Here is a 15164-nt window from a genome sequence, read left to right on the forward strand (position 1 = left end):
GAAAACAATCATCCGCGAAAGTGTTAAGGTTTCCGTGATTAGCCAAGAAACAGTCCAACTTCACAGAGTTTGCACAAACAGCGCGCTGAATAATAAACCGAAAATTAACGATGCAAGAGAGCATCGAAGTTCCACGTCCTGGGAACCTGTTACAACGATTCGAAACAGAGCTCGCATAGGAAATTTACGAGCATATCCTGCGAATTCATACGCCTGCTCCAGATTCTTCGGTGAATTTTCAAACGTCGCTCGACTATGAAATCGGCAAGGAGCGTGTACCGACGGTAACGCGGCTAGAAAAATAACGAGTGCAGTGGAAATAGCATTCCGTGGGGTGGAAATTATTCATAGCACCCGGTTGGTACATCGACGGGACCGTGGCTGGATGTGTTTACACCGCGCAATCAAAGCGAATCGATGGAGCTCGGCGGCGTAAACAAATTTCAATTTCAATCTCGCGCCACGTTCTTCGAGGAAACGCGAAACCCCTCGTCGCAATCGTGCTCGGCGGCATCGAGAAACAGAACACCTATCAATTGAGAACCGATCGATCAGCGACGAGAATCGCGTCAATAATTACGAAAGATACTTGTTGAGCGTGGAGATTGATGCCAGGGACCTGAGAAAGTGGCTGTTTCAGGGCTTCAAATTTTCGTTAATCTTAGCAAACAGAGTTATTTAGAAGGCACTTGGTACAGAATAGTCGGTACGGTTCCGCAGCGTATCACCAGGGTACAATCTAACGTAGAGATTAGGCTCTTAGCGTAGAGGCCAGCAAGAAAGAGTTAAATATAGAGTTTTTGCCTTCGTTCGTTTCTCGAGGAACGTCGGTGTGGGGTAAGATTTGGAAGAGAGGAGACCTCGAGTTGAAAGCTGATTATGCAAAGAGATTATGCGAGGGGAATTCAAAGTGGAAACAGCGTGGTTCATAGTTAACGTAGACATTTCTCTACTTTTCTTAATGAGTTATTATTGTAGGCATTTCGGACGATTTATGGCATGGTCTGCGCCTCTTGGCGAGTGGCAGAGACTAAACCCATCTTGCCTTTCGTCTTGAGGACAGTTCGTGCTTAGCTTTGGAAACACCTACGTGTAAACTAGTCAGACCACCTCCTAGATTATTATTATTATTTTAAACAAACTTCCCAAAGCTCAATCACAAGTCCAACTAAATCGCACGAGAAGAGTCGTTGAATTCCCAAAGGAAGCAGTCGTTCGGGTGGTCCTTCGAGAGAAAGCTTCAGACGACTCAGAAGGGTGCAATATTCCAAACACGACACCATAATCGCTATCACGCAAGTCTCCGAGAAACGAACAAAAATAATAACAACACAGCTGGACAATTCTGTCGACGTTCGGCCGAAAGAAACGCAAGAATTCCTCTTATTAACCGCGAAACGAAGAAACGAGGCGTTGCCAACTGGAAAACCCGAGCTGAACGTAAACGACGTGGATCGAGATGATCTAAAAAGATGAGATCCACGGGGCAAAGGGAGCCGATCGCAAGAAGAGCCGCGGCTTAATGCGTCCAACGTTTGCGGTGACTCGTTAAGAGGAAAACGAAACGAGCCAGATGGGATCCTTATTATCGGCTAAAAATATTGGAACGCTTGTCGCGAGCCTTCTCTCTCCGGCGAGCCGCTGTCTCACGATCGTTTAAAATCCTTTCCCTCCTCCCGGATAATCGCTTTATTAAACGTTTCTCCGGCTATTCGTAGACCAAATACATCGCTGAAATAATACCGAACAGCAACAAACCACTGTACGTGTGTGCGATGTTCGCGAAAAAAGGAAATATCGATAATTGCTCAATTATAGAAATGAACCGGCGAGCGCTTGTTAACCAAGTGGAAGATACCGAGTAGAAGCGCAATTACAGGGCACAGGCTAGAGATACTCTCGCGAAGATGTACACGCTTTGATACGAGCCGCCGACGACGAAGCTCTTGCTCGTATTTCCTTCGCGTGCCGCTTCTCTATTCATGCTACCTGGAATTTCAGAGTTCCAAGGGCCAGACGCCGCGTTTCGCTTTAATTAACCAGAGCGAGCCTAATAAACGCGTCCACACGCGGAAAAGTAGTCGGAGCTTTTTTATCCGGGAACGCACGCGTGCAAGGATACGACGACGCGGGTTTAGAGCTGGAAGGAGCACCGGGCGAAGAATAACGTGAGACAGGAAGGGAAGTGAGCAAGGGAGAAGGCTCTTTCATTTTTACGCCGTGCTTCAAGACACGTGGAAATTTTGTCCGCGCTAAGAGACGCTTTTCGAGGGAAATTGTGCGCGCGTACGAGACGCTGCTTTAGTTTTATACTTGGAAATTCAACTGTTGTTACCTCGAAGTGTCTGAATCTTGGGGAATATTTTTTTCGTTCTGTCGTTTGTTTAAGGGATGAAAAATCATGCAGGCACACGCGTCTGCGGATTAACACTTTGGATTTCTCTGTCGAGTGTGACTCGACGTCAGATTTATTCGCAGGTATGAATGAAGTAGTTTTTAAATTGTCAGTTTTTATATTTTCAATATAATTACCCAAAGACCAAATGTCTTTTGAAGGGAATTTCAAATGAAATTCTTCAAATAATAGGGAGTTACTGAAAAAAAACATTTGGAGTTCAAAGGGTTAAGACTACGCTTGCATAGTCAACTACCGTGTCAGCCATCGGGAAGGATATTTTTCAAGTAGTTCTCTTCACGATGATCCTATTTCACGCCAAATGGATATTTTCACTCGTAAAAAATATTTCCCTGTTCCTAAAATATGACAGAATAAGCACAGAAATTTGCAAAAGGCTACGCGTGACCCTTGCTTTGTTTTAAATTAAGTTTCTTTCGGCCGTCACAGCAGGAAGACACCTTAAATTAGAGAAACGAACGATATGCTGTTGGAAATCGTTGGATGTCGACACTTGTGAAAACAGGAAGCGAGTCGTGGAATTTGCTGGAGTAAAAATTCCCCGGTGATATTTCTCCGAACCGAGCCACTTGTCACGCGTTTACTACTTCCGGTTCTCGTGTTCGAGGCCGACCAATCAACAGCCTCGGCCACTTCTACTTCCTTCTCGAGGCGTAAGTAGATCCGAACCGTGAGTCGTCGGACCAGCTTTAACTTATCCGACCCTCGACTCTAACTTCGAAACGAAGCCGCGTAAATCCCCGTTAAAAACGCACCGCTGGAAAAAAGTTCTTCACTTTCCTCTCTAAACAAAGAGGTATACTTTCGAAAAACTAAATAAAAATTCCCGGCATAAGGTTTGCGCGACTTTGCACGGAAACAATTATTCGAAAGATTAATTCCCCACAAATCTTGAACCGTTCCGGAGAGGCTGCTCTCAGAGGGGCAAGAGAGGGAGGAGAAGAAAACGCTTTTGCAGCGGCCAGAGAAAGAGAGTTTTCTCTTCTGCGGACGCTCCAAAGGCCGCTTCTAATTATTCTTCTCTCGAGACACCCGCGGCGCGCACGGTGTTCTCGTTAGTTTTTTTATTTATAGCCGGAGAGCGACGGTTTGGAGCAACGCGAAGCGGAAGGACAGAATGAGAGAGAAAGAAAGAGACATAGAGAAGAGTCGAGTGGCTGAGCTAGAGATGACAGAGAGAGACTGAGGGTGTGCCCGAGAGCGAAGGGGGCGTAGGTAAAGAGGAGAGGTATTTTTAGACTGAACCGTGTGGAGAGACAGGCTTCTCTCGTTTTGCTCCCGTTTCTCTCTCCTTTCTCGTGTACCAGCTGTGCGGAGAGCTCGAATCGACGCTGAAAAGCAACAGAATCAGAGGGGAGGGAAAATGATGCACTCGCTTCCCCACAGTGCCGGCGCACGCGCTTCGCTCTTCATTCAGGAAAAGCGTTAACTCGTTCGAATAACCAATATCCCCAACTGGACCACGTTTATTTTTCAATTTTTTCCCACGATTTGTGAAAATTCCGGGTTGGCTCATCCGCCACTAAGCGCTCTATTTAAATTCTTCTTCCAAATACTCTTTCTATGCGGTTTTTAAAAGTATCGCGACTGATCGCGCGCGAGATTCGTGGATCAGCCCTTTGAGCACGATGCTCTCGTATGTGCAACGAGTAAATTGCAGCGTTTTTAGGCAACAAAAATAGCTGTGGTGGGTTAGATTAGCTTTATTTAAAATTGTTAAACGAGTCTTTTTACGATGTTAATTAAATTAAATAATCTGGAAGAATGTAATCCAATTTTCTAAAACTTCTAACTTTAATACAATTGTTAGGTGCAGAAATGAATTCTTTCCGACTGGTTTCACATAATGGATTCAAAGGCAGCGAGTTCCTATCGCGATGGCACTCGCAAGCTGCCAGAAAAGTGGCACAAGCACATTCGGTTTTCGTTATTTTTAAATAGATCTTCGACTGTACCCAAGAGTCGGAAAATATTAATTTCCACGCCTAATGCTATCCTTGAAATTGTTAATCCTGTATGAATGATTTTCATATAAACTTCGATCTTAATAAATAATAATCATAATAATACGGTTCCAAGGGACAGAATAAAAACGGCAAAATTTTAACAATTTATTTTAACAGAAAAATTGAAACAGTGCAAAAGCAAGTCCTCCACCCTCGAAGGATCAATTAATCACAAACAATTGCCACAATATTATTCCGCATCCCCCATCTGCCCCCAAGAAAACAGAAACTGGAAAGTAGGTCGCGTTTCCACTCTCCCCTAGATCGAAAGAGAGAGAGAGAGAGAGAAAATGGAGGGTAGGAATAAACACTGAAAGGGTAGGTGGAACCGGAAACCAAAGCGAATCGAGCGCAGCTACAAAACGTAATCGAAAATCCTTTACACCGATTCGTCGTACGACTCCGTCTACGCGACACAGTCTACCCTCTTTCTTCCCTACTTTCGCTCTGCATTCCGCAAGAGCCGCTGGTAGAAAACCTTTCTCCAGGATATATCCTGCGTGTACAGTCGAACGGGCACGTTCGATCGTTAACAGGCGACTAATGGAATGGAACTCGCATCCAGATCTCTCGACCTTCGTTGTTCTCCACCTCTTCTCCTCTGCAACTCTACGGGTTTCCTTCTTTTTCTCTCTCTCTCTCTCTCTCTCTCTCTCTCTCCTTCTTTCCTCCCTCTCCGAGAAATCGTAAAATTGCTACCGACGTTCCATCGCACGTTGTTTCTCTCGTGCAATCCCTGGTCTCCTCTAGACTTAATTCGATTTTTTCCTACAGGTTCCTATTCTCTGGCAATTTTATCTTCACCCCTTCTTTCCCCGTACCTTCCTTCTCTATCCTCTTAGTTTCGTCGAGGATGCGTTCGGATGTATGGAAAAGTAGAGAGGGAGCAGTAGGAGCGTTAGCGCGTAGCTCTAACTGCCACGGCGGCGGAATCGAAGCGGAAATATCGACGGTCACGTAGGCTATTTCCACCCCCTTGCCCGCATTTCCGTCGATATTCTCCCACGGAGGTAGAGGCTTTTGCATTAGCCGTGATTTCGTTCTACTCTCGCTACTGAGATTCGGGGACATTCGAGCGTGGACGTTCCCCGACAGAAATACGGGGGGAATTAATAAAACATCGCCGCGGCGAAACCTGGATAACGTTTATTTAGCCGAAGATCGATACCGGGGAATTTGCCGCTACGGGAACGAACAGGCGATCGACTTATTTCCTTAAAGCCGTTTATGGTGTTAAGGATACTTATGTTAAGGCGTATCCTGCAGCCGGATTTATGGCAGCGAGTCAAGTGGTCGCCGTCGCAGGCGAATATCGCTTTCTCAAAACACCACAAGTGTTTATTGCGTTGCCTGCGACACTTAGTCCCTAGGACCAGACCCTGCCATAGATCCTGGAGTCAACAATCGTCATGTGTGGAATATTCCGCTTACGGATGCAAATGGGTTAAAGTCACCAAAATGAAAAAACAGTAAAACCGACATCCACCTAAAATTAACCAAGCCCGTCTGCCCAAGTCCCGGTAAAGAAAATTCGGCGGATGACACAGCGTCCTGTTTCACGAGGGTGCAAGAATCCGGTGTGGAAAGGTCGCGCGCGCTCTAACGATTCACGAATTCTTCCCCCGTGAGCGTAAAACAAAATGCCGCCGACGCTGAAAATGCCTCGCGTTCGCATTCCCCGCATAACCCCGTCTTTCCCTCTTTTCTGTTTCCTTCCTACTCCCCGCGATTTCCACCCCTCGAGAATTCGACGACGACGACGACGACGTCGGAGGAGGAGGAGGAGGAGGAAGAGAACGTGGTCTTTAAAGCGAAATTGAATTTCGTTGAACGGTGCGCACCGCGCGTACCTTTTCTAATTCGAATTTGACGCTTTCCAAGTGTCGAATATTCTCGCGTGTACTCCTCTCTCTCTCTCTCTCTCTCTCTCCCCGTCGTGGTACGAGAAAGGAAGAGAGAGGATGTGGCCACGAATCGAAAGTGCAAAGCTCCGCGCAGAGATACGAGGCATGTGGGGAAATTTATAGACCGTCAGGGAGCCGCGACACCTGTTCCCACGCGCTAGCATTACCATCTGAAATATTCCCCTTGTTTATGGACCGACCAATAGCTCGCGGAAGAAGAGAGACCCCGATGCCAACCGTGGAATTTCTTTTTCAGCGGATGGCTCTCGTCGCCGCACCGCGCCGATCGAAACGGTCCCTCGTTGAATTTTACAACGTGCACGGGGTGATATATCTTCGTCTAGTCTCGTGAAATCCAATGGGTGTGTTGGTCCGGGGTGAGCCGAGATTTGATATTGTTGCGATGTCTGGCAAATGTGGCGGGAATTTATAATCGTAGCAAAGCGGTGCGATGGATAAACGCGGTTGAACGGGTTCGTTGAAAATTTCCACGATTAAAGTGCCTCGTGTTTTCTAATGGACTTTAATTAACAGCCACTTATTTAGAATTGTTTGGTAAAAGGCTTGCTTAGCGGATAAATTAGATTGCAGGGCGTTGTGAATACGATGGACTACGTCGAAAGAGAAAATAAAAACGCGATATATACGTTCTTTTTTTTTTAATTATGGAGTATTGGTATCTTTTTGCGATTTTTTCTAATTTTAGTAATCCATCTGTGTTACACATGAACCCTTTCACCGCGGCAAATTTTAGTACGCAATGTGGGTTACAGAGGATAAATTGCTAACCAGGGCTGCAAAATTTGTTATTTTTTTACGAACCATTTTAAAATTAAACGGTTTGTTGAATTAAGGTGGAAGTGTGCAAAGGATAAAATGAAGGTAGAAGCGCGCCAAAATAGGCGTCAGTAGCGATGGAAGGGTTAACTTTTTATTTATTAAAAAGCGTGCTTGCAGGACGTTATGAATACGATGGACAGCAGGAAGTGACGTAGATTGCGTCGAAGAAGAGAATAAAAACGCGGTGTATTCAGCACTATTAGGCTTGTATTGCGCATTTTATCTTCTTTTCAATTATGGAATATTAATATTTTTTTTACGATCTTCTCTAATTTCTGTAATCCATCTTTCTTCGATATTAACTGCAACGTATTTTAATACGTAACGTGAGTTACAGACAATAAATTGTTAACCAGGGCCGCAAAATTTGTTGTTTTAGACGCACCATTTGAAAAGTCAGTTGGTTAAATTAAGGGGGTCTTCTAGTGTGACGGCCGTATTTTTAGGCCTTCTTTGCTAATTTCTTACAGAAGTACGCTAACAGTTATTAACATCAGCTTTATTTCTACGTATTTACTTGTCCTTGAAGAATCGTTACAAATTTTTTTTGTTGAAAAGTAATTAAATATGGCTGAGTTATTAACATCAGCTTTATTTCTACGTATTTACTTGTCCTTGAAGAATCGTTACAAATTTTTTTTGTTGAAGTAATTAAATATGGCTGCTGTGGAACACGTGAAACAGGAGCATGAAAAAAAAAAGTAGGTCCATGGTTGCCATGATTTGAGCTGTTCTGCTTATCAGAAATGAAAAAATCCAATTGATTCTTATTTAGTATGCATGTCGCTACGGTCGGTAGAAGAATAAAAGAAAAGTATTGAAAATTAAAAAAATGGCGACACTTTGAATACGAAGTATCCATTTTTTCGACTTTTTTTCGTCTTTCAGAGGCTCCAAAAATCAGAAAAATGTATATTTTGGCATAATTCTACTACCGACCACAGCCACACATGTTCCGAAGACATGTGCAAAATTGGTTCGGTAGTTTTTGCCAGATCGTGGCAACCATTTCAGAAAACATGGTTCCGAGAAAAACGCGTTTAAAGTTTTCAGTGCAATTCAGATCCTCCCTTGATGTGTCGCACTAAACGAGCTATAACTTCGTTATTTTATTCAAAACAACTATAAAACTTCAGGAGTACATTCTTAAAAAGTTGTACTTTCGATATATGCAACAAAATAAAAATCGATTTTTTGAAACAGTTACACTAGAAGACCCCCTTAAGGTGGAAGTGCGCCAATAGCGACGAAAGGATTAAGTTCTTTTTAAATCCCCTTATTGACACACTGATAAAAATCATCTACCTACTTCCACTCGCACTCTCATGAAGGAAAGAAAATTTCAGTAACAACTGTTCTTCCCATTCTCCCTTCACAATGAGTTTCGAACTACAGCGAACGTGAATTAAGTGTCGTATATCACGGGAGGCAATGTTACGAGGATTCCGTATATCATTCGTCGCAAGCAGAGAAGGCCTTCGCGTCGCCGGAAGCGACAACGTACGCGTCGACGTCCGATAATTCCCAACTTCTCCAATTATCGTTTCTCACGCCGGCTGGGAAAGGAGGTCGAAGAGAATAAACCTAGGAAATGGCGTGTTCCGCTGGCTGACGTTGCTCGAAATGCGCCGCGCCGCGGCTCAGAAATAAGCACTCGCCGATCATCGAAACCGCGCGACGGAACGAATTTCTACCTTACAACCTCAATCACGCAAACCTTCCAACGCCGTTTCTATGAATTTTCTACCTCCAGTCTCCGCCGAAACTTCCATTCCCTCTCTTTCTACCATCGACCGGTTTAACGAACAATACTCGCTAATCGAGCATTTCTAATTTTCCTATCTAATTTACTATCTTACCGCTAATTTAACCCTTTCCACTCCCAATTTCTTTCACACTTCCTCTCCGCGTTATTTTAAACGTTTCATTTGAAATGAACCTCAAAGGACAATGTAAGCAATTGCTTCGCATACGCGTAACGTTGCCTGTCCTAAGTAAAAAAAAAAAGAAATAAAAATATTGGGAAATACAACAGGTGTCGAGTGCAAAGGGTTAACATACCCTTCGTTTTTTCTTATCCGCGGAATTTTCATTTCGTCGTTAATTAATTCTCTCGGTGAATCGGTCTCCGTAGAAAATTTGTTTAAAGACTCACCGATCAGCTTGCCGAACTGAGCTGGTGGCTTCCATTCGGGATAATGTCGCGGAAATCGCGCCCTCGACCAGTAAGTCCTTAAAGTGACTTTGTACAGCGCCAGCTTATCCTGTTTGTCTTCCTTTTCCTGTCTGTCCTGAGTGAACGATCCGCATTGAGCGACCACGAACAGCAGCCGCGTCCCTAGCAGCAACAGCAGCAACATCGACCACTGCAGCCACGTCCCGTGCAACATCTGAAATTTCGTTAATAATAACGTTCAACGGGATGCAGAGATACCTTGGAGTTTTACGTCTTAACGGTTTTGCTGATTCAGACCGCAACGTGTCGTTCGTTCTGATGTACTGTTCAATTTCGCGTTATTAACCCTTCGACACTTTATCTCGAGTGAGACTCGAGCAGAGCGTCGAGGAGAGAACAGTTTAGCTACGGAGAGACTCTTAGAAAGTTAAGCGCGTCTACGCTGTATAACGTAACAGGTTATACAGTAAGGTTGTGGAATTTGTTGGAAAAAGAGAAATGATAAGATAGATAAGAGAAAATGATATGTTATTCAACCAAATGTTGGTGAAGATAAAGAAGGTAAAGAAAATTTCTCATCTACCGTTTGACGGTATTATTAATTCGTATATTCATAATTTTATTGGACAGTCAAAGGGTTCATTTTCTGTACCAATTTTTCTACACAGAAATCTATTTTCCAATCAAAAATGATTGCGCACGACTTAATAATTAAAAAGGTACATGGAGAATATGAATTTCATTGACCTTAATTCATAATTTTATTAGACAGTCAAAGGGTTAGTTTTTCTACAAAGAAATCTTTCTACCAATCTTAAACCACTCGTTATCACTTGGATTACGAACACACGTGACGCATGTGTACCTCACGCAACTTAATAATTAAAAATGTACATGTGAAATATAAATTCCTTTGACCTTAATTCATAATTTCATTAGACAGTCAAAGGGTTAATTTTCCTATTAATTTCTTACTCGTTGTCACTCAGCCAAGTAAAAAAGGGAAGATACCAAAAATACCACGATATTCACAAACGATAATTCCCAAAGCTAATTTCTCCCTTAATTACAACGTCTCACCGACACTCAGAGACACCGATAAAATTGGTGATTCGCTCGGTAAAGGGTGCACGCATAGCCAGGGAAAAGTAGCGTCGAAGGAAAGAAGAGGGTTGAGCGCAAGCCAGGATTCCTGGTTGGCTGGATGTAACTTTTTCGGGGAAATTGGCGGCGCGCACGCCTGGTTTAATAATGAAGACCTCGCAGGCTGAATGGCCGGGACACATTGTACAGGGTGGCGTGATTGCACGTAGAGAGGTAGGCGCGATCGTATCGCGTGCAGCCGCGCGCTGTTTACATATGCAGATTCGCGAGTGTACTCAAAATTCAAATCGCATTCGAATCGTTTCCGATCGCACGCTCAGCCCATCCTACGGCCCAACCCTTCCTCACGCGAATTTCACGCCGATGTGTCGCGTACGCGAGCGCTATTTTCCGCCACCAAACCCCGCGCCTCTGCCTGACCGTGAATTCCACGGATTTCGCATTAATTGCAACCCTCCCGCCCTCTCTCTCTCTATAGAGAGAGAGAGAGAGAGTTAATCCCCCGATCGTCGTTCTCGATGCCGGAACCTGACTTTGCATTTTAGAACCGACCCTTCTAACTGAGACTCGGGGAGCATTCCGGAATATGTTTTTTTTTTTTACCAACTTAGACTCCTGAGGTATTTCAGAATTTGTTTCTTTTTTGCAAATTTAATATCGTGAAGCATTCCGGAATATTTTTTTCATCTTGTTGACAAACTTAAAGTCGTGAAGCATTCCGGAATACTTTTTACAAACTTAAAGTCGTAAGGTAGTCCAGAATATTTCTTTCTTACGAACTTAAAATCGTGAGGTATTCCAGAATATTTCTTTTTTACAAACTTACAGTCCTGAGGTGTTCCAGAATATTTTTTACAAACTTAAAGTCCTGAGGTATTCCAGAATTTGTTTCTTTTTTGCAAACTTAATGTCGTGAAGCATTCCGGAATATTTTTTTCATCTTGTTGACAAACTTAAAGTCCTGAGGCATTCCAGAATATTTTTTACAAACTTAAAGTCGTGAGGTAGTCCAGAATACTTCTTTCTTACGAACTTAAAATCGTGAGGTATTCCAGAATATTTCTTTCTTACGAACTTAAAATCGTGAGGTATTCCAGAATATTTCTTTTTTACAAACTCACAGTCCTGAGGTGTTCCAGAATATTCTTTACAAACTTAAAGTCCTGAGGTATTCCAGAATATTTTTTTTTCTTTCGGCAAACTTAAATTCGTGAGGTATTCCAGAGTATCTTTTTTACAAACTTAAACTCGTGATGTATTCCAGAATTTTCTTTTTTGATAAACTTAAAGTCGTCAGATATTCCAGAATATCTTTTATTTTTTCTATTCTTTTTTTGGTAAACTCTGAAGTGAAAATTGAACTTCGCGCGAATCTTCTTCGATTCTTGCCTAAAAATTTAGCGAAATATTTGAATTCCTTCAGAAAATCGCAAAGTCAATTTTTTCACCCCTATATTTGCACGTGATAATTTACTTTATTTAGAAACAGCTAGAAATTCGGTGTCCGAGTTCAGAAGAAAATCTTCGACTGCTTGTAGAACATTTTAACCGGCGACACAGGGAAACAGAGAGAATGGAAATGGAGAAGTTCCACGAAGGAAGATTCGAGTGTCGCCAGAAAGTCGCGGAAAATGCGTTTATTAGCCACGTGAAAAATACCTCGATGGAATCGAATATCCCCAGTTTCATTACGCGACCAGAGAGAAGCTTCATTTGGTACCGGTTCGGGGTTGATGCGGAAACGAGCGAGCGCGTCGTCGTTACAAGCACGCTCGGAAAATAATATCTTTTTTCGAGGTAGCGAAAGGATTTTCGATTTGGGAATAATTCCAGGCATCTGATGTCAAGAGCTGATTCGAAAATTCCTCGAATCGAAAAACAAATTGATATTTCCTCTCTCTCTCACTCTTTCTGGAAATAAAGTATCGCTACGAATTCGAGGAATCTGCGATATTTTTATTCGATGAAAAGAGGACGTTTTAAAAATCCCGTGAAAAACGTTCCAATTTCTAGAACGAGGAAAACGGTCGTTATCTTGCATGCAATTTTCTCTGAAATAAAAATGCACTTGTATACTTCTATATTTACAAGGATTATTATCGCCGGTAGAAAATGGATGGGCAAATCGACGATACGCAATTTGTTCACGGGGGAGTTTCGATGTTTAATTATTGAAAAATGCATATCGCTGTGTTTGCACGCCAAACTTTTCCAATCTACCGTGCGTTCGTATACCTATGCGTTCTTTAATCTTCGTAATCAAACGGTGATTAAATAACGCTCTCGTAAGTATTTCGAGAATAGGTGTAACTGAAATCTCTACTGAAGTCCTTTCGAAGAACTGATCGATTAAAAGTACGGATTAAACCCTTCGCGCTCCTGCGTAGGATGATAAATAAAGAAGAAGAAAAAACAGCTGTAAGAAGGTTTGAATATATCGAGATACACCGTGAATTAGTATTAACTCTTCCCAGGTGAAAGATAGAGAGAAAAGAGAAGTAAGAAATTAACGAAGGATTAAGGTTACTTCACATTTCCTCGAGAAGAGGAGAAAATTTATCTGGTGCAGCAGATAGTGTAAGGAAGCTTTGAATATATGGAAATGTATCACGAATTAAAAAGAACTCCTCGTCTGTGAAATTTAAGAATAAAGAAAAGTAGGAAATTAATGAAGAACGATTAAGAATTACTCATACTTCACGTTTAGCCAAAAAAAGTAGCAAATTCATCTGATTCAGTAGCTCTTTTTCATTTCAAGAAATTAGGAATAAATTTTGAAAAGAAGAACGATTAAGAATTACTCCTTTTGGAAGTGACGTGGTGAAAATGATTACTCGCAAAGAGGGTAACAAAAATCTATTTATTCAACCAATAATACTTAAACTAATTTTAGATGTAAGGCGATACGATGCGCGTGGAAAGGAAGTCTACGACCAAAGGCCTCGTGCCTTTTTTGGGGCTCCCTTAAGTAACCCCTTTTCCCTGGGAAAGTCCCAGGAAGTGGAGGCGCGGGCCTGCATTGCCGAGGCAATACTCTTGTCCTCGAGGACGAAGAAACTCGGAGATGTTTGGAAAAACATCTCTCGATTCTTCGCCTCGAGGGCCAAGAGTCGCCAGGCCTAAGTGCGTGGCCCCCCCGTGGCGGTCGCCACATCCTATTTCAAGTTTAGCCAAAAAAGTAGCAAATTCATCTGATTCAGTAGCTTTTTTTCATTTCAAGAAATTAGGAATAAATTTTGAAAATAAAGGAAAGTAAAAAATTAACGAAGAACAATTAAGAATTACTATCACTTCGGGTTTAGCCAAAAAAAAGTAGCAAATTCAACTGATTCGGTAGTTTTTTTTTTAATTTCGAAAAATGATGAACAAATTAGAAATAAAAAATAGTAAGAAATTAACGAAGAGCGATTAAGAATTATTCCCACTTCAAGTTCAGCCGAAAAAAGTAGCAAATTAATCGAATTCAGTAGACAACAGTTTTCCTCATTTTCTCTTTTTTTTTTTTTCTTCAAAAAATGATGAATATCTCTTTATCAGTAGGTGGACAGGTAGTCGAAGTTCGAAACGAGTTAGCTGGCGTGTTAATCCGGTTCGCAAACACAAATAACCCGAGTAACCGAGCGGCTGGTGTATTAACACAACTCGTTAACGAACCGCGTGCATCCGAAAGTTTCGCGTTTTCCGAGGAAAACCCGGCTGCCAAATCAGAGAGGGAAACTCGGTAATTACTTTCCCACTAAGAAACTAAAATAAAACCGGCGCAGCGGTCTTCGACGCCGGCCGGACGACGCCTGTCCGTTAACCCTGCACGCAATTTTTCCCAGAAAAATTTCCCTATACACCGAGTAGCCTATACATTTCACACGCAACGTGCATATTTAAAAAAAAAAAATTGGTCTCTCATTATTCGAATTTATTTTTTCTCTGGAAAACGTCCCTATACCCCAAATAGCCTATACATTCCCGACTAGAATTTCAGTTAGGCATGCCTAAAGACGAATGTGGGCCTAATGCGGAAACGATTAGGCACACCTAAATGCTGCAAGCCTAATCGTTACCGCATTAGGTCCTAATTCGGAAGGAATGATGCATGCCTAAATTGGGAATTCCTAACAGTTGCCATACGTGGCCCAAATGGGGGTAGCCGAGCGCAAGCCTAAGTTGGGCATTCCTAACAGTTGCCATACGTGGCCCAAATGGGGGTAGCCGAGCGCACGCCTAAGTTAGGCATTCCTAACAGTTGCCATACGTGGCCCAAGTGGGGGTGACCGAGCGTACGCTTAGGTTGGGCATTCATAACAGTTGTCATACGTGGCCCAAAAGGGGGGTGGCCTAGCGCACGCCTAAGTTAGGCATTCCTAACAGTTGCCATACGTGGCCCAAATGGGGGTGGCCGAGCACACACCTAAATTAGGTGGAGCGGGGCTCTCAAACTTATATGTAAGAATATTTACAGACATCTCATTGTCGGACGTACGCTTGCGTGAGAGCTTTCAACAAGATTTGAGATTTCATTAATGTCTCCCACTTCGAGCGCACACCTAAATTAGGTGGAGCGGGGCTCTCAAACTTATATGTAAGAATATTTACAGACATCTCAGTGTCGGACGTACGCTTGCGTGAGAGCTTTCAACAAGATTTGAAGAGCTTTCAACAAGATAAAAGTTTTTACGGTATTCCTCATGAGATTTATAATAAAGCTATTCTAATATGGGCCT

The 15164-nt window shown here is 42.7% G+C and overlaps 1 protein-coding gene across 1 annotated transcript in view; it reads right to left on the reverse strand.

Moving 5' to 3' along the window:
* The window catches only part of LOC108573868, a 257534-nt gene that overhangs the window by 226641 nt on the left and 15729 nt on the right, over positions 1–15164 (reverse strand). The window contains exon 2 of the mRNA XM_017936350.1: positions 9322–9556. Coding sequence (XP_017791839.1) covers positions 9322–9556 — 235 coding nt within the window. The remainder of the gene's footprint in view (positions 1–9321; positions 9557–15164) is intronic.

The sequence above is a fragment of the Habropoda laboriosa genome, unplaced genomic scaffold, assembly GCF_001263275.1.
Source record: "Habropoda laboriosa isolate 0110345459 unplaced genomic scaffold, ASM126327v1 scaffold111, whole genome shotgun sequence".
NCBI classification, from domain to species: domain Eukaryota; kingdom Metazoa; phylum Arthropoda; class Insecta; order Hymenoptera; family Apidae; genus Habropoda; species Habropoda laboriosa.